Raw genomic sequence first — 18,835 nt, forward strand, 5'->3', positions numbered from 1 at the left:
TTTACCTTTTTCCCTGGGGGACATTTTTTTCTTTTTATTTGCACTGAGGATACCGCATTGGAGGTCTGGAACAAAATATTCGCTTTTTTCTCCTTTTTTCACTGATAGATATGTCACAACGTCCTTCACTTTTTCTCATTTTCTCACGTTTAGCCAGTGTGGTCTTAGAATAATTTTAAAGGCTCGTTTTGAACTGAGGAATCTAGCACGAGACATAAAAAAAGCTCATACTGGTCCTTTCTCAAGGAATTACGAAAATAAACCTATATAGCATGCTAGAGCGAACACAACTAGACCCCATGCAAAAATAGATACAAGTATTCCATAAAGATTTTATAGTTTTGAAGAATACTTTTTAAACACGTTTAACTTTAAAAGATATGCAACAACTTGCTTTTCGCCAGGTTTACTACAGGGATGACAATGTCTTCCCACTCTCATCTACCACTTGAAGCTCGTTGTGAAAGAAAGTCACCTATTGCCGAAACAGACGCATATTTTATCATATCTTACCATCCTGTTCAAGGATGTCCTGCTGTTTTGGCTCTAGATTAATTTTTTTTTAATTAAAAAAAAGTTTTATAGGTGAGGAAAGAAATATTACTTTTGTGTTAAAAGTGTACTTTCATTCTATTGATTCATTTTCCTAACTAATTTTCGTCGGTCACTCACAAAATTCCTTATTTCTGGAGCGAAAAATAGCGCCGCCTTTTCAAAGCTGGGTTAGGTAATGCTGAATGGTAATTCAAATACTGAAAAGGACATGCAGTTTTTAAAATTCTATGGATTTGTGATTGAGAAACATAAAGCCAGTAAGAAAACAAACATTTTTTTATTTCCAAATTTTTTAGGAAATAAAATTTTTTGTTTCTGATCTTTGTTTGTTTTCGTTTCTGATCTGAAGCATGTGAAATGTCTGGCATTAAGATCAACTTAATTGCTTCCAATTTTAGAAAATGAAGATCATTTTTATGAGTTCTTAATTAGTAAACAATTTATTCTGTAAATAATAGGTCATTAAAAGAATGAAAAGGTTTTGATCTCTAATATTTTTACCTAAGTACGTTTTTGGCAAGTGTTGGAACTAATAAACATTCCTTGAAAAATTCTAAAATCCTTGACAATTTTATATCCAAACTGTTGCATATCAAATTATAGCTTATGCAAAAAGTTTGGTTCAATCCCATTGTATATCCCACTGTTCCCAGTGTTCCCACTTTTTCACTGTTCAATCCCGCTATAAATCAAGAAAATTTAGATGGGCCAGTTACATTAAACAATGGAACATTAATAGGAACCGTGGAAGCCAATTTATCAAATCAGGTGAAAATGACAGTGAAAACTGAAAAACGAGCCATTATTACCATAAAAGCAAAGATATACTAAAGAAAACTAACCTGTATTTCTGGAATAGGAATGCCAATAGGTACTTTCTAGAAACCTAGTAGGGACATATGAAAAGCAGGTTGTCGCTAATTTAAGAATTTATTTAAATCTCTTGAGACTACTTTACAATTTTTGCACGGGACATCTACCTTAAGGAGCATCACCACTATCCTTTTGTTTTATTACTCATGCTAGACAATATTCATAAGCCTAAATTATTATAGAACTCACATCATGTCAAACGCAAATGATACCATTGCGCATATCACAACGGTAGCGTCCATAGCATTCCAGAACTCGCGTAAGTAGGCACCAGGGTGGAGAATTATTCCCGAGTCTATTACCTAAAGAATTGGAGTGAAGAAGAAGACGCAAAACAAAATTACTACCGGAAAATAATTTTTACTTTTTAAACAAAAGAAATAAAAATTTTTAGATATTGACTCATCCGTGTGAACCAGTTTGCACCAAAAATATTGAAAATTGAAAAAAATTTACTTTTTAAACAAAAGAAATAAAGACTCTAATATATTGAGTTTTCCGTGTGCACTAGTTTGCACCAAACATATTGAAAATTGAAAAAAAATTACTTTTAAACAACAGAAATGAAAATTCTAAGATATTGACTCTTCCATGTGCACTAGTTTGCACCAAATATATTGAAAATTGAAAAAAAATTACTTTTTAAACAACAGAAATGAAAATTCTAAGATATTGACTCTTCCATGTGCACCAATTTTCACCAAAATTATTGAAAATGGAAAAAAAACTTTTTAAATAAAAGAAATAAAAATTCTAAGATATTGACTCTTCCATGTGCACCAGTTTGCACCAAAAATATTGAAAATTGAAAAAAAAACTTTTTAAATAAAAGAAATAAAAATTCTAAGATATTGACTCTTCCATGTGCAACAGTTTGCACCAAAAATATTGAAAATTGAAAAAAAATTACTTTTAAACAACAGAAATGAAAATTCTAAGATATTGACTCTTCCATGTGCACTAGTTTGCACCAAATATATTGAAAATTGAAAAAAAAATACTTTTTAAACAACAGAAATGAAAATTCTAAGATATTGACTCTTCCATGTGCACCAGTTTGCACCAAAAATATTGAAAATCGAAAAAAATTTTAAATAAAAGAAATAAAAATTCTAAGATATTGACTCTTCCATGTGCACCAATTTTCACCAAAATTATTGAAAATTGAAAAAAAAAACTTTTTAAATAAAAGAAATAAAAATTCTAAGATATTGACTCTTCCATGTGCACCAGTTTGCACCAAAAATATTGAAAATTGAAAAAAAACTTTTTAAATAAAACAAATAAAAATTCTAAGATATTGACTCTTCCGTGTGCACCAGTTTGCACCAAAAAATATTGAAAATTGAAAAAAAGGTTCACTTTTTAAACAAAAGAAATCAGAATTCTAGGATACAGACTCTTCCGTGTGCACCAGTTTACTATTAGTCTCAATCGATGCATGAGCATTCATGAATGTATCTTACAGTTTATAAAAAAGATACATTTATTAATTGAAACGGTGGATCAGCAGTTTTGCTTGAAAACCCTTATAATGCAAAAGTTTTTGTAATGGTTTTCGCCAGTTAATTTGTAATTACACTGAAAAATTAAAAACTTCTAATTAAAAAGTATGACAACGGGAACCTAACGAGGTGGAAATAAAGAAAAGATACGAAACGGTTGAAAGATTGTAGTTCCTAAGCTTCATAGAAGTGTAGTAATTAATTTTAGAAAATGAAGTGACAAAAACTTAAAAAGTAATTAATAAAACATAATCCACATTTTCTGTAAATTATAGAAGTAAAATTTCTATAAAAAAAATGTTGCACTTTTTGTGAATCTATGTATTGCACCTGGTCTTTGGCACACAAAAACAAACAAAAAAGAAACTAATTTACTTTTATTAAAAACTTTTGCTAAAAAAAATGTATTTAAAAAATGATTTACTTTTGCTAAAAAAAATGAAGCAGAGGAATAATTGAAAAACTATGGGCGTAAAACTATATTTTGTACATATAAATCACTTTTTATTTGTCTTTTATTGTTGTTATTATGTTGTGCAACAGGATGACAAAGCTCGTTGTTTTTTGTTTTTGTTTTTATTTGCCTCTTCTCCTACGACTGGGAGTAGCTTCTCTGTATTCAAAAACTAATAACCAGCTATTTATATACCAGCTAGTCCTAGAGAAAAATGTATTTTCAAAACAAATTCTAAGACCTACTGTTGCTATTGTGATCTAACAAATAAATAAAAATATTTTTTTCTAATCATATTTTGTTTTGTTAGCCTATCATGAGAGCCAAGAAAATACTTATTTATTTTTTGATCTATTACCTTGGATGAAATAATGAAAATATAAAATGGAATTATAGATAAATTAACTTGAAATAGATTCTCAGTTTTGAAATTTTGACTTCGTTGATGAATAGAAAGGCTCTTAGAATTGAAATAAACAAAAATAGTAAAAATCAACGACAAAATTTTTATTCAGATGATACTTTTATTAGAGTCTCCAAACTTAATAATAATATTTGTGAATTATTTTTCACTTTTGCTTAACTGGTCCTAATGAGAAGTCAAAAGTACGAAAAAAAAATGAAAATTATAAGCAAATACTAAAAATAGCTGAAAAACTGTGCTTACTTATAATAAATAATATTAAGGGTTTTCATGCAAATATCATCAGCAAAAATTATGAAGCTGATACAATAAAGTTATTTATATTTTTCATTCCAAGACGGAAATTTCAACATTACTCTTAAAAGATACGTTAATAGACCTATAACATGTGTTTAAAGCTGATCGCCATATTCAAGTAGGCTGGTTGAAAACTGATAGTAATGATTAACTGATAGTAATAATTTAATGAAACCAATGTCATTAAAAGCATAGTTATAATTGAAAAAGCTTTATCATATAATATTATATATAATATATAATATATAATATTATATACGCAATAGAAAAAGTGTTGCATACAAAAATAAAGAAACGTGATTAATTGATCCCTAGCTGATCTTATTTAAAGTAGTAAAACGCAAGAACAAAAAATAAACACTAAAAGCCCAGTCATGACAAATGAGTGGTTCCAATTGATTTGTGGTTTTGTGGTGGTTTAAATAAAATTTCAAAAAATGCATTTAATAAGTTTTATCTAAAGTTTAGGATCTTGAAAACGGAATATCTCTGCCAACAAGCACCTCTAAGTTTCAACTTGAGTAAGTTCAATGTCTAGTGTTGGAGTGAATATCTGGCCCCAATAAGAACCTGCTGACACGGCAAAATCTAATTACAAGAGATTTAATTAATCATATGCATTGAAAATTTGTAAAAACTTGATTTAAAAAGATGAAACTAAAAAATTATAATCTTTATCAATCCAGCACAATTTTTAAATCGCAAAATAAAATATTTTCAAATAGGAAATGAAGGATGTAACTTACTTTTAGAACCATTTCAACAGTAAATACTCCTGTGAAAGCGTAATCAAAATAATTCAGTATTTCATTCCTTTCTGATCCTTCTTCCACTGGATCTTCAGCAGCAAGCGCTATGCTGCTCATGCTGATGACAAGCATAATGAAAAAATCAAAATAGGGCAAGTTGACCACCCAATGAGCAGCCCTACGTATCCTAAAAGGTGAAACAACAAATTACTTAAAGTGGAACATCAGTTTATCTAAGGGCAAGATTTATACTATCTTCAATTAACTAATTCTGCTTTTCTTGAAAAAAATATCACCAAGCTGAAAAATGGCCTGCGTCATTCTCTACCCTTTGACGGGAGTTCAATGCGGAGTTAGGTGGAGGTGGGGGGGGGGAAATCATCTTACTGATGTTGGATGTTGCAATAATTCTGCGTTTTATGGTAATTATACAGTAAAAAAATTAATCTAGTTCAATAAATTTTAGTTATAATGGACATGTAAATATAGGGGAAAAAACAAATGACGTAAGCAGCTACAGAAAAAAAAAATCCAAAGTAGCAAATAGGCTACTATTTCAAGCTTAACACAATTTAATACAATGGACATGTTAAGCAATGGTGTCCGTGGTTAAAGAGACTAAGGATCAAAATTTTCGAGAAGAAAAATCTAAAATCTTTCTGTTGCCGAAGTTAAAATATTTTTGAGCAAAAGTTTAAGGGAATTTTTTCTAGTTAGTTCAATATGATTTTCAGGTACCCAGCTCTCTCTACAGTAATAAAACTGCTTTAAGAACTACTTTTAAGAACTTCTATTAAGAACTAGTTAAGAAAAGCTACAAGGAGTAAAAAGTGTTACGTAGTCAAGTTTTCCAATACAGTAGATGGAGTTCTTTAATGTTAACATTTCTCCTTGAGATAACGATTGATGAGTGATCAGTGAGGTCATATAATAAAGTGATCTATGAGGAAGAGTCGTAATTATCCTCAGCAAAGATGATATGTGCCGTGTCGTTTACTCGTGCCATTTATCCAAACACTCAGAAGACTATAGGTCTCCCCACATTCGCAGGCGAGTCCAGGGGACTTGTCGGTCATGCGTCAATCCTAAAACACGGTTGTCCGCCTAAGACTCTGAGTAGGTGATCTTATTAAGCTTAAATCACTTGTTCACCTTTGAGTCCAGGCAAATTCAGTCCCCCATATTGCATACAAGTCCAGTGGACATTCTCCGTTATGAGTCAGGCCAGAAATTGTTGATCATCCCCATTGTAATTCCACCAGGCCTTCTCAATGGCCAAAGCTCATATAATGAGAACAACCTCAGTTGCCCAAGTGTCTTCTAAGTCCTGTGGACATGATTAGTCATTAATCTTTGAAAACCTTTTATTTGGAATCTCCAGTAGCCTTCAGGTGGCTCACAGAAAATCCACCTTAGTTCTGCCCTAGGATTGATGGATGGATGATAGACTACATCATCTGTGATATAGACTACATCATGATGATAGATCAACAAGTGAAATGAAGTTATTTTAAAAATAGCTATGATCGAGCGTAGAAACTCTTCTTAGTGGGTGCCAGGTGAAAGAAAATCATTCTTCAGTACATATTCCTTGAGTTCAAGGCCTAAGGTATCAATAGAAGTTAAAGCCTAGAGTATGTTTAGAAGCCAAAGACCAAGGTGTATCTAGAAGTTAAATCCCATGGTATATCTGGAAGTTAAAGCCCAAGGTATATCTAAAAGTCAGAGCCCAAGGTATTTCTAGAAGTCTAAACCCAAGGTATATCTTAAAGTTAAAACCCAAGGTTTATCTAAAAGTTAAAGCACAAGACATATCTAGAAGTTAAAGCCCAAGATAAATCTAGAAGTTAAAGCTCAAGGTATATTAATAAGTAAAAGCTCAAGGTATATCTGGAAGTTAAAGCCCAAGGTATATCTTGAGCCTTCATATCATTTTTGAGCAATCTAGAAATACACTGCTTTTATAGATTTAAATCCTAAGGATGTCAATTTTTTCAGGTGCAATATCTGGGCAGAGTTAGGTAGTCGGTTGCATGACTGTACATTAAGTTGTGCAAAAAAATAAGGTTCTATTTATTTTCTAGGGCTATAATGAAAAAAGATAATAAAACAACATTTAGAATATGAAGGATAAAAAAATAGCCAAAGCTAGGACTCTTGGCAATTCACCACTGGCAAACAAAAGCATATTACCCCTGAATAGAGTTCAAAGAAATCAGGGGAAAGAATTTATAGGAAATTGGGACTTCATAGTAGGGCTTAAGTAAGGAGGCTTCGAATTGATCTGGACAGAGGAGGGGTATTTGTAGCTCTATCGGCCTCGAGCGGTTTGACGCGACAACGAGTTTTCAGTAATAATAGCAATGGTTATCAGTTTGTAGCTCTAAGGCTGTGATCTATAAAAATTTTCGTATAGATATTAGACAGATATTGCGTTGGAAGTCTAATTTTTTGTTTGTTATGGTTGAATGGGGCATAGTTTAGTGCGTCATTTGGACATCGCACTACATAACCAGTCCGACGAAGGTTTCTGGATTTGATACTATAGTGAATTTGCCACTTTTCACCCAATTGTTCAAAGCTGATCCTATCAGAGTTTACATGACCCAAAAGAGGAATCGGTGTTTAAGGACAATGAGGCTTCCGGATCTAAGATTTTGGAGACTAAGGTTTAGATCTGTCAAATATACCTAATGAAGAGATTTTATCGAGAACAAAACAGGAACCAGTAAAAGTAAAATTCTGAAGAACAGAATTCATTGAAATTATGAAAAACAGAATTCGGCAAAAAAAAAGCGTGGCGAAGCACAGGCAAATATAGGATAGAAATGAAATAATTATTTTCTAAAACTTAAGAATATACTTCGGAATATTCTTAGTCTAAGCATAAGAGGGCTAGTTATTTTGAAAAATTTAATTCAGAATTACATATAGAGCTGCTGTATAGATATGAGTATCAAATATAATAAACAAGATTAAGTTCACATAATAAACTTTTTTGTTTAAATTACAATTGGTTGATTATTTTAATCGGATATAAGACAAACAAATAAATTAATCAGTGAGAAATTGAAGATGTAACATTCCAGAGCAAGCAATTTATTTTTGGTACAATTTTGATTGTTTGTGTTTTATTTGGTGCATGGCTTCATCCCTCTAGTTCTCTTTTTACTATTCGTTAAAATAAATTGTGATACTTCTATTCATTTCTACTGATTAATTAACTTAAAAAAGCAAGTTTTTAACCTTTGTTTTTAAACCGAACCTTTTGTTTTTTTTTAACTTAAATCTGGTAGGCATTGATGACCTTATCCAAGTCAAAATCCCAAACCCAATCATCATCGCTATCATTTTCAGTTTTGATATGTTTTGACTCTCGCTGTCCAGGTGGATTTTCATCTAACTGCGCGGTTTCGCGTTCTTTAGCCGCAAGCCTGTTTTCTTGCTGTTCTTGTGATTCCTCGGCACACTTTCTTTTCTTACTTTCTCTATCAGCCGCAAGCCTGTTTTCTTGCTGTTCTTGTGATTCATCGACACGCTTTCTTTTCTTACTTTCTCTATCAGCAGCAAGTTTTTTGGCATAGACTCTTTGAGCTTCCTCGGCTGTTGCCATTGTAGGTTCTTCAATCATTTTACAATTAAACATTTTTCCGTGAACGAATGTCTTAAATACCTTTAATGACGTCATCGTCATAACAAACATGACGACAACTAACTTCATGACGTCAGTCGACACACAAACATGACGTCACTCGACACACACACACACAGACAACTTATTTTTATATATATAGATATTACTCAGCATTATTCTTTATAATGCTCACATTAATCATGTACAGTCATGTTGAAGGTAGTTATTGATTGGAATACAACTTTCAAAGAATCGGAACTGACTTGGCTAATTTTGGACGAATTTCTCTTGTATGAATCAAAAACATCTGTCAAGAACTGTTAAAAATACATGGTTCAATTTATTGTAATTACATAGGATCTACTTACGGATTTGTTGGGGACAATATAAACATAGAAGAATAAGGTAGCATTGGTTTTGGGCCCGTTGTGTCGTCATCATCATAATCTTTTGATTTGGCTTCCTGTTCCTTACTCATTGTTTTGCCATTTTTCCTTAAACAAACAAGAGAAAAATATAAGCAGCAAATTTAAAAGATATACCAAGCCATAAAAATTAATTTTTATGGTTTCAGTTCAAATTATTCGAGTTTCAGTTTAAAATGATTGATATCCATTATTTTCAGTTCAAAATGATTGATAATTCGAGTAGTAGACTTGATTATAACAGTAATTCTGACAAAAAATTAAAACATTGCACTAAACAAACCAGAATTGCACCATTTTGGTATACAATGTAGGGGCCAACCTTCTTTATTAACTAGCATTATTGCCCCCTCAGGGCGACCAAGCAAACATAGTAACCAAAAAACTGAAGAGATATTTTGAAATAACCGCCAAGTGAGGAAGAATTGTCATTTGGCACTTATCCAGGAATAATAACTACTATTTGGATTGCTCGGAGTTTGTTGTAAAAACAATTTTAAAGGAGCTCGACATTTCTGAAAATAGCCTGAAACCCCCAAAATGGTGTTAAATCAGAGTCACAATTCCACTCTTGGAATAGCCATAGTTGAAAACACAATTAAGGAGAATTAGAGTCCCCAATCTTGACCAACAACGAAATCCATATTTTCACATTGGAAACATGGTTGTTTTTCCTTTTAAATATGGATTTTTTCTCCTTTTAACATGGATTTTTTTATCACCCTTTAATAGATTTGTGTCTCCTTTTAAACATGGATGTGGACATGAGGAAGTGTCTCCTTTTTTATTCTCGGCTCCTTTCTTTAGTTACAAATAGTGAGTTTCTTAAGCATCATAGAGAAATGTTTGAGCATTTATTTGAGAGGAAATTGCTGTAAATAGCTCTATTCCTCGTATTTTACTGAGCTTTTTACGTAAACATGGAATTTTTGTCTCCTTTTAATAGATTTGTGTTTCCTTTTAAACATGGATGTGGACACAAAGATATGTCTCCTTTTTAAATTATTGGCTCCTTTCTTTAGTTACAAATAGTGTGTTTCTTTAGCATCATAGAGATGCTTTAGCGTTTATTTGAGAGGAAATTGCTGTAAAGAGCTCCATTCAACGTATTTTACTGAGTTTTTTACGTAAACATTGAATTTTTGTCTCCCCTTTTTTACATTGAATTTTTGTCTCCTTTTAATAGATTTGTGTTTCCTTTTAAACATGGATATGAACACAAAGATGTGTCTCCTTTTTCAATTCATGGCTCCTTTCTTTAATTACAAATAGTGAGTTTCTTTAGCATCATAGAGAGATATTTTAGCGTTAATTTTAGAGGAAATTGCTGTAAAGAGCTCCATTCAATGTATTTTACTGAGTCTTTTACGTAAACATGGAATTTTTGTCTCCTTTTTTACATGGAATTTTTGTCTCCTTTTAATGGATTTTTGTTTTCTTTTAAACATGGATATGGACACAAAGATGTGTCTCCTTTTTCAATTCTTGGCTCCTTTCTTTAGTTAAAAATAGTGAGTTTCTTTAGCATCATAGAGAGATATTTTAGTGTTTATTTTAGAGGAAATTGCTGTAAAGAGCTCCATTCAACGTATTTTACGTTTTTTACGTAAACATGGAATTTTTGTCTCCTTTTTTACATTGAATGCTTGTCTCTTTTTAATGGATTTGTGTTTCCTTTTAAACATGGATGTGGACACAAAGATGTGTCTCCTTTTTCAATTCATGGCTCCTTTTTTTAGTTACAAATAGTGAGTTTCTTTAACATCATAGAGAGATATTTTAGCGTTTATTTTAGAGAAAATTACTGTAAAGAGCTCCATTCAACGTATTTTACTGAGGTTTTTATGTAAACATAGAAGTTTTGTCTCCTTTTTTACATGGAATTTTTGTCTCTTTTTAATGGATTTGTGTTTCCTTTTAAACATGGATATGAACACATAGACGTGTCTCTTTTTTCAATTCTTGTCTAATTTTTTTAGTTAAAAATAGTGAGTTTCTTTAGCATTATAGAGAGAAATTTTAGCGTTTATTTCAGAGGAAATTGCTGTAAAGAGCTCCATTCAACGTATTTTACTGAGATTTTTACGTAAACATGGAATTTTTGTCTCCTTTTTTACATGGAATTTTTGTCTCCTTTTAATGGATTTGTGTTTCCTTTTAAACATGGATATGAACACAAAGATGTGTCTCCTTTTTCAATTCATGGCTCCTTTCTTTAGTTACAAATAGTGAAATTCTTTAGCATCATAGAGAGATATTTTAGCGTTTATTTTAGAGAAAATTACTGTAAAGAGCTCCATTCAACGTATTTTACTGAGTTTTTTACGTAAACATGGAATTTTTGTCTCCTTTTTTACATTGAATGTTTGTCTCCTTTTAATGGATTTGTGTTTCCTTTTAAACATGGATGTGGACAAAAAGATGTGTCTCCTTTTTCAATTCATGGCTCCTTTTTTTAGTTACAAATAGTGAGTTTCTTTAACATCATAGAGAGATATTTTAACGTTTATTTTAGAGGAAATTGCTGTAAAGAGCTCCATTCAACGTATTTTTCTGAGTTTTTACGTAAACATTGAATTTTTGTCTCCCCTTTTTTACATAGAATTTTTGTCTCCTTTTAATGGATTTGTGTTTCCTTTTAAACATGGATATGAACACAAAGATGTGTCTCCTTTTTCAATTCATGGCTCCTTTCTTTAATTACAAATAGTGAGTTTCTTTAGCATCATAGAGAGATATTTTAGCGTTAATTTTAGAGGAAATTGCTGTAAAGAGCTCCATTCAACGTATTTTACTGAGTGTTTTACGTAAACATTGAATTTTTGTCTCCTTTTTTACATGGAATTTTTGTCTCCTTTTAATGGATTTGTGTTTTCTTTTAAACATGGATATGGACACAAAGATGTGTCTCCTTTTTCAATTCTTGGCTCCTTTCTTTAGTTAAAAATAGTGAGTTTCTTTAGCATCATAGAGAGACATTTTAGTGTTTATTTTAGAGTAAATTGCTGTAAAGAGCTCCATTCAACGTATTTTACTGAGTTTTTTACGTAAACATGGGATTTTTGTCTCCTTTTTTACATGGAATGTTTGTCTCCTTTTAATGGATTTGTGTTTCCTTTTAAACATGGATGTGGACACAAAGATGTGTCTCCTTTTTCAATTCATGGCTCCTTTTTTTAGTTACAAATAGTGAGTTTCTTTAGGAAATTGCTGTAAAGAGCTCCATTTAACGTATTTTACTGAGTTTTTTACGTAAACATGGGATTTTTGTCTCCTTTTTTACATGGAATGTTTGTCTCCTTTTAATGGATTTGTGTTTCCTTTTAAACATGGATATGAACACAAAGATGTGTCTCCTTTTTCAATTCATGGCTCCTTTCTTTAATTACAAATAGTGAGTTTCTTTAGCATCATAGAGAGATATTTTAGCGTTAATTTTAGAGGAAATTGCTGTAAAGAGCTCCATTCAACGTATTTTACTGAGTTTTTTACGTAAACATGGAATTTTTGTCTCCTTTTTTACATGGAATTTTTGTCTCCTTTTAATGGATTTGTGTTTCCTTTTAAACATGGATGTGGACAAAAAGATGTGCCTCCTTTTTCAATTATTGGCTCCTTTCTTTAGTTACAAATAGTGTGTTTCTTTAGCATCATAGAGATGCTTTAGCGTTTATTTGAGAGGAAATTGCTGTAAAGAGCTCCATTCACCGTATTTTACTGAGTTTTTTTACGTAAACATCAAATTTTTGTCTCCTTTTTTACATAGAATTTTTGTCTCCTTTTAATGGATTTGTGTTTCCTTTTAAACAAGGATATGAACACAAAGATGCGTCTCCTTTTTCAATTCATGGCTCCTTTCTTTAGTTACAAATAGTGAGTTTCTTTAGCATCATAGAGAGATATTTTAGCGTTTATTTTTGAGGAAATTGCTGTAAAGAGCTCCATTAAACGTATTTTACTGAGTTTTTTACGTAAACATGGAATTTTTGTCTCTTTTTTACATGGAATTTTTGTCTCCTTTTAATGGATTTGTGTTTCCTTTTAAACATGGATGTGGACACAAAGATGTGCCTCCTTTTTGAATTCTTGGCTCCTTTCTTTAGTTACAAATAGTGTGTTTCTTTAGCATCATAGAGATGCTTTAGCGTTTATTTTAGAGGAAATTGCTGTAAAGAGCTCCATTCAACGTATTTTACTGAGTTTTTTACGTAAACATTGAATTTTTGTCTCCTTTTTTTACATAAAATTTTTGTCTCCTTTTAATGGATTTGTGTTTCCTTTTAAACATGGATATGAACACATAGACGTGTCTCTTTTTTCAATTCTTGTCTAATTTCTTTAGTTAAAAATAGTGAGTTTCTTTAGCATTATAGAGAGAAATTTTAGCATTTATTTTAGAGGAAATTGCTGTAAAGAGCTCCATTCAACGTATTTTACTGAGATTTTTACGTAAAGATGGAATTTTTGTCTCCTTTTTTACATGGAATTTTTGTCTCCTTTTAATGGATTTGTGTTTCCTTTTAAACATGGATATGAACACAAAGATGTGTCTCCTTTTTCAATTCATGGCTCCTTTCTTTAGTTACAAATAGTGAGTTTCTTTAGCATCATAGAGAGACATTTTAGTGTTTATTTTGGAGAAAATTACTGTAAAGAGCTCCATTCAACGTATTTTACTGAGTTTTTTACGTAAACATGGAATTTTTGTCTCCTTTTTTACATTGAATGTTTGTCTTTTTTTAATGGATTTGTGTTTCCTTTTAAACATGGATGTGGACACAAAGATGTGTCTCCTTTTTCAATTCATGGCTCCTTTTTTTAGTTACAAATAGTGAGTTTCTTTAACATCATAGAGAGATATTTTAACGTTTATTTTAGAGGAAATTGCTGTAAAGAGCTCCATTCAACGTATTTTACTGAGTTTTTTACGTAAACATTGAATTTTTGTCTCCCCTTTTTTACATAGAATTTTTGTCTCCTTTTAATGGATTTGTGTTTCCTTTTAAACATGGATATGAACACAAAGATGTGTCTCCTTTTTCAATTCATGGCTCCTTTCTTTAATTACAAATAGTGAGTTTCTTTAGCATCATAGAGAGATATTTTAGCGTTAATTTTAGAGGAAATTGCTGTAAAGAGCTCCATTCAACGTATTTTACTGAGTATTTTACGTAAACATGGAATTTTTGTCTCCTTTTTTACATGGAATTTTTGTCTCCTTTTAATGGATTTGTGTTTCCTTTTAAACATGGATGTGGACACAAAGATGTGCCTCCTTTTTCAATTATTGGCTCCTTTCTTTAGTTACAAATAGTGTGTTTCTTTAGCATCATAGAGATGCTTTAGCGTTTATTTGAGAGGAAATTGCTGTAAAGAGCTCCATTCAACGTATTTTACTGAGTTTTTTACGTAAACATTGAATTTTTGTCTCCCCTTTTTTACATTGAATTTTTGTCTCCTTTTAACAGATTTGTGTTTCCTTTTAAACATGGATATGAACACAAAGATGTGTCTCCTTTTTCAATTCATGGCTCCTTTCTTTAATTACAAATAGTGAGTTTCTTTAGCATCATAGAGAGATATTTTAGCGTTAATTTTAGAGGAAATTGCTGTAAAGAGCTCCATTCAATGTATTTTACTGAGTCTTTTACGTAAACATGGAATTTTTGTCTCCTTTTTTACATGGAATTTTTGTCTCCTTTTAATGGATTTTTGTTTTCTTTTAAACATGGATATGGACACAAAGATGTGTCTCCTTTTTCAATTCTTGGCTCCTTTCTTTAGTTAAAAATAGTGAGTTTCTTTAGCATCATAGAGAGACATTTTAGTGTTTATTTTAGAGGAAATTGCTGTAAAGAGCTCCATTCAACGTATTTTACGTTTTTTACGTAAACATGGAATTTTTGTCTCCTTTTTTACATGGAATGTTTGTCTCCTTTTAATGGATTTGTGTTTCCTTTTAAACATGGATGTGGACACAAAGATGTGTCTCCTTTTTCAATTCATGGTTCCTTTTTTTAGTTACAAATAGTGAGTTTCTTTAACATCATAGAGAGATATTTTAACGTTTATTTTAGAGGAAATTGCTGTAAAGAGCTCCATTCAACGTATTTTACTGCGTTTTTTACGTAAACATTGAATTTTTGTCTCCCCTTTTTTACATAGAATTTTTGTCTCCTTTTAATGGACTTGTGTTTCCTTTTAAACATGGATATGAACACAAAGATGTGTCTCCTTTTTCAATTCATGGCTCCTTTCTTTAATTACAAATAGTGAGTTTCTTTAGCATCATAGAGAGATATTTTAGCGTTAATTTTAGAGGAAATCGCTGTAAAGAGCTCCATTCAACGTATATTACGGAGTTTTTTTACGTAAACATCGAATTTTTGTCTCCTTTTTTACATTGAATGTTTGTCTCTTTTTAATGGATTTGTGTTTCCTTTTAAACATGGATGTGGACACAAAGATGTGTCTCCTTTTTCAATTCATGGCTCCTTTTTTTAGTTACAAATAGTGAGTTTCTTTAACATCATAGAGAGATATTTTAGCGTTTATTTTAGAGAAAATTACTGTAAAGAGCTCCAATCAACGTATTTTACTGAGGTTTTTATGTAAACATAGAAGTTTTGTTTCCTTTTTTACATGGAATTTTTGTCTCTTTTTAATGGATTTGTGTTTCCTTTTAAACATGGATATGAACACATAGACGTGTCTCTTTTTTCAATTCTTGTCTAATTTTTTTAGTTAAAAATAGTGAGTTTCTTTAGCATTATAGAGAGAAATTTTAGCGTTTATTTTAGAGGAAATTGCTGTAAAGAGTTCCATTCAACGTATTTTACTGAGATTTTTACGTAAACATGGAATTTTTGTCTCCTTTTTTACATGGAATTTTTGTCTCCTTTTAATGGATTTGTGTTTCCTTTTAAACATGGATATGAACACAAAGATGTGTCTCCTTTTTCAATTCATGGCTCCTTTCTTTAGTTACAAATAGTGAAATTCTTTAGCATCATAGAGAGATATTTTAGCGTTTATTTTAGAGAAAATTACTGTAAAGAGCTCCATTCAACGTATTTTATTGAGTTTTTTACGTAAACATGGAATTTTTGTCTCCTTTTTTAAATAGAATTTTTGTCTCCTTTTAATGGATTTGTGTTTTCTTTTAAACATGGATATGGACACAAAGATGTGTCTCCTTTTTCAATTCTTGGCTCCTTTCTTTAGTTAAAAATAGTGAGTTTCTTTAGCATCATAGAGAGACATTTTAGTGTTTATTTTAGAGGAAATTGCTGTAAAGAGCTCCATTCAACGTATTTTACTGAGTTTTTTACGTAAACATGGAATTTTTGTCTCCTTTTTTACATTGAATGTTTGTCTCCTTTTAATGGATTTGTGTTTCCTTTTAAACATGTATGTGGACAAAAAGATGTGTCTCCTTTTTCAATTCATGGCTCCTTTTTTTAGTTACAAATAGTGAGTTTCTTTAACATCATAGAGAGATATTTTAACGTTTATTTTAGAGGAAATTGCTGTAAAGAGCTCCATTCAACGTATTTTTCTGAGTTTTTTACGTAAACATTGAATTTTTGTCTCCCCTTTTTTACATAGAATTTTTGTCTCCTTTTAATGGATTTGTGTTTCCTTTTAAACATGGATATGAACACAAAGATGTCTCCTTTTTCAATTCATGGCTCCTTTCTTTAATTACAAATAGTGAGTTTCTTTAGCATCATAGAGAGATATTTTAGCGTTAATTTTAGAGGAAATTGCTGTAAAGAGCTCCATTCAACGTATTTACTGAGTTTTTTTACGTAAACATGGAATTTTTGTCTCCTTTTTTACATGGAATTTTTGTCTCCTTTTACTGGATTTGTGTTTCCTTTTAAACATGGATGTGGACACAAAGATGTGCCTCCTTTTTCAATTATTGGCTCCTTTCTTTAGTTACAAATAGTGTGCTTCTTTAGCATCATAGAGATGCTTTAGTGTTTATTTGAGAGGAAATTGCTGTAAAGAGCTCCATTCAACGTATTTTACTGAGTTTTTTACGTAAACATTGAATTTTTGTCTCCTCTTTTTTACATAGAATTTTTGTCTCCTTTTAATAGATTTGTGTTTCCTTTTAAACATGGATATGAACACAAAGATGTGTCTCCTTTTTCAATTCATGGCTCCTTTCTTTAATTACAAATAGTGAGTTTCTTTAGCATCATAGAGAGATATTTTAGCGTTAATTTTAGAGGAAATTGCTGTAAAGAGCTCCATTCAACGTATTTTACTGAGTGTTTTACGTAAACATGGAATTTTTGTCTCCTTTTTTACATGGAATTTTTGTCTCCTTTTAATGGATTTGTGTTTTCTTTTAAACATGGATATGGACACAAAGATGTGTCTCCTTTTTCAATTCTTGGCTCCTTTCTTTAGTTAAAAATAGTGAGTTTCTTTAGCATAATAGAGAGACATTTTAGTGTTTATTTTAGAGGAAATTGCTGTAAAGAGCTCCATTCAACGTATTTTACTGAGTTTTTTACGTAAACATGGGATTTTTGTCTCCTTTTTTACATGGAATGTTTGTCTCCTTTTAATGGATTTGTGTTTCCTTTTAAACATGGATGTGGACACAGAGATGTGTCTTCTTTTTCAATTCATGGCTCCTTTTTTTAGTTACAAATAGTGAGTTTCTTTAGGAAATTGCTGTAAAGAGCTCCATTTAACGTATTTTACTGAGTTTTTTACGTAAACATGGGATTTTTGTCTCCTTTTTTACATGGAATGTTTGTCTCCTTTTAATGGATTTGTGTTTCCTTTTAAACATGGATGTGGACACAAAGATGTGTCTCCTTTTTCAATTCATGGCTCCTTTTTTTAGTTACAAATAGTGAGTTTCTTTAGGAAATTGCTGTAAAGAGCTCCATTCAACGTATTTTACTGAGTTTTTTACGTAAACATGGAATTTTTGTCTCTTTTTTACATGGAATTTTTGTCTCCTTTTAATGGATTTGTGTTTCCTTTTAAACATGGATGTGGACACAAAGATATGCCTCCTTTTTGAATTCTTGGCTCCTTTCTTTAGTTCCAAATAGTGTGTTTCTTTAGCATCATAGAGATGCTTTAGCGTTTATTTTAGAGGAAATTGCTGTAAAATGCTCCATTCAACGTATTTTACTGAGTTTTTTACGTAAACATTGAATTTTTGTCTCCCCTTTTTTACATAGAATTTTTGTCTCCTTTTAATAGATTTGTGTTTCCTTTTAAACATGGATATGAACACAAAGATGTGTCTCCTTTTTCAATTCATGGCTCCTTTCTTTAATTACAAATAGTGAGTTTCTTTAGCATCATAGAGAGATATTTTAGCGTTAATTTTAGAGGAAATTGCTGTAAAGAGCTCCATTCAACGTATTTTACTGAGTTTTTTACGTAAACATGGAATTTTTGTCTCCTTTTTTACATGGAATTTTTGTCTCCTTTTAATGGATTTGTGTTTCCTTTTAAACATGGATGTGGACATAAAGATGTGCCTCCTTTTTCAATTATTGGCTCCTTTCTTTAGTTACAAATAGTGTGTTTCTTTAGCATCATAGAGATGCTTTAGCGTTTATTTGAGAGGAAATTGCTGTAAAGAGCTCCATTCACCGTATTTTACTGAGTTTTTTTACGTAAACATCAAATTTTTGTCTCCTTTTTTACATAGAATTTTTGTCTCCTTTTAATGGATTTGTGTTTCCTTTTAAACAAGGATATGAACACAAAGATGCGTCTCCTTTTTCAATTCATGGCTCCTTTCTTTAGTTACAAATAGTGAGTTTCTTTAGCATCATAGAGAGATATTTTAGCGTTTATTTTGGAGGAAATTGCTGTAAAGAGCTCCATTAAACGTATTTTACTGAGTTTTTTACGTAAACATGGAATTTTTGTC

The 18,835-nt window shown here is 31.1% G+C and overlaps 1 protein-coding gene across 1 annotated transcript in view; it reads right to left on the reverse strand.

The window, feature by feature from the left end:
- Positions 1–18,835, reverse strand: part of LOC136035786 (voltage-dependent calcium channel type A subunit alpha-1-like) — a 192,280-nt gene that overhangs the window by 162,996 nt on the left and 10,449 nt on the right. The window contains exons 4-5 of the mRNA XM_065717760.1: positions 8,860–8,985; positions 4,855–5,044 (exon numbers count right to left, since the gene is read on the reverse strand). Of these exons, the coding sequence (XP_065573832.1) occupies positions 4,855–5,044; positions 8,860–8,985 (316 nt within the window). The remainder of the gene's footprint in view (positions 1–4,854; positions 5,045–8,859; positions 8,986–18,835) is intronic.

Source organism: Artemia franciscana, chromosome 14 (genome assembly GCF_032884065.1).
Source record: "Artemia franciscana chromosome 14, ASM3288406v1, whole genome shotgun sequence".
NCBI lineage: Eukaryota > Metazoa > Arthropoda > Branchiopoda > Anostraca > Artemiidae > Artemia > Artemia franciscana.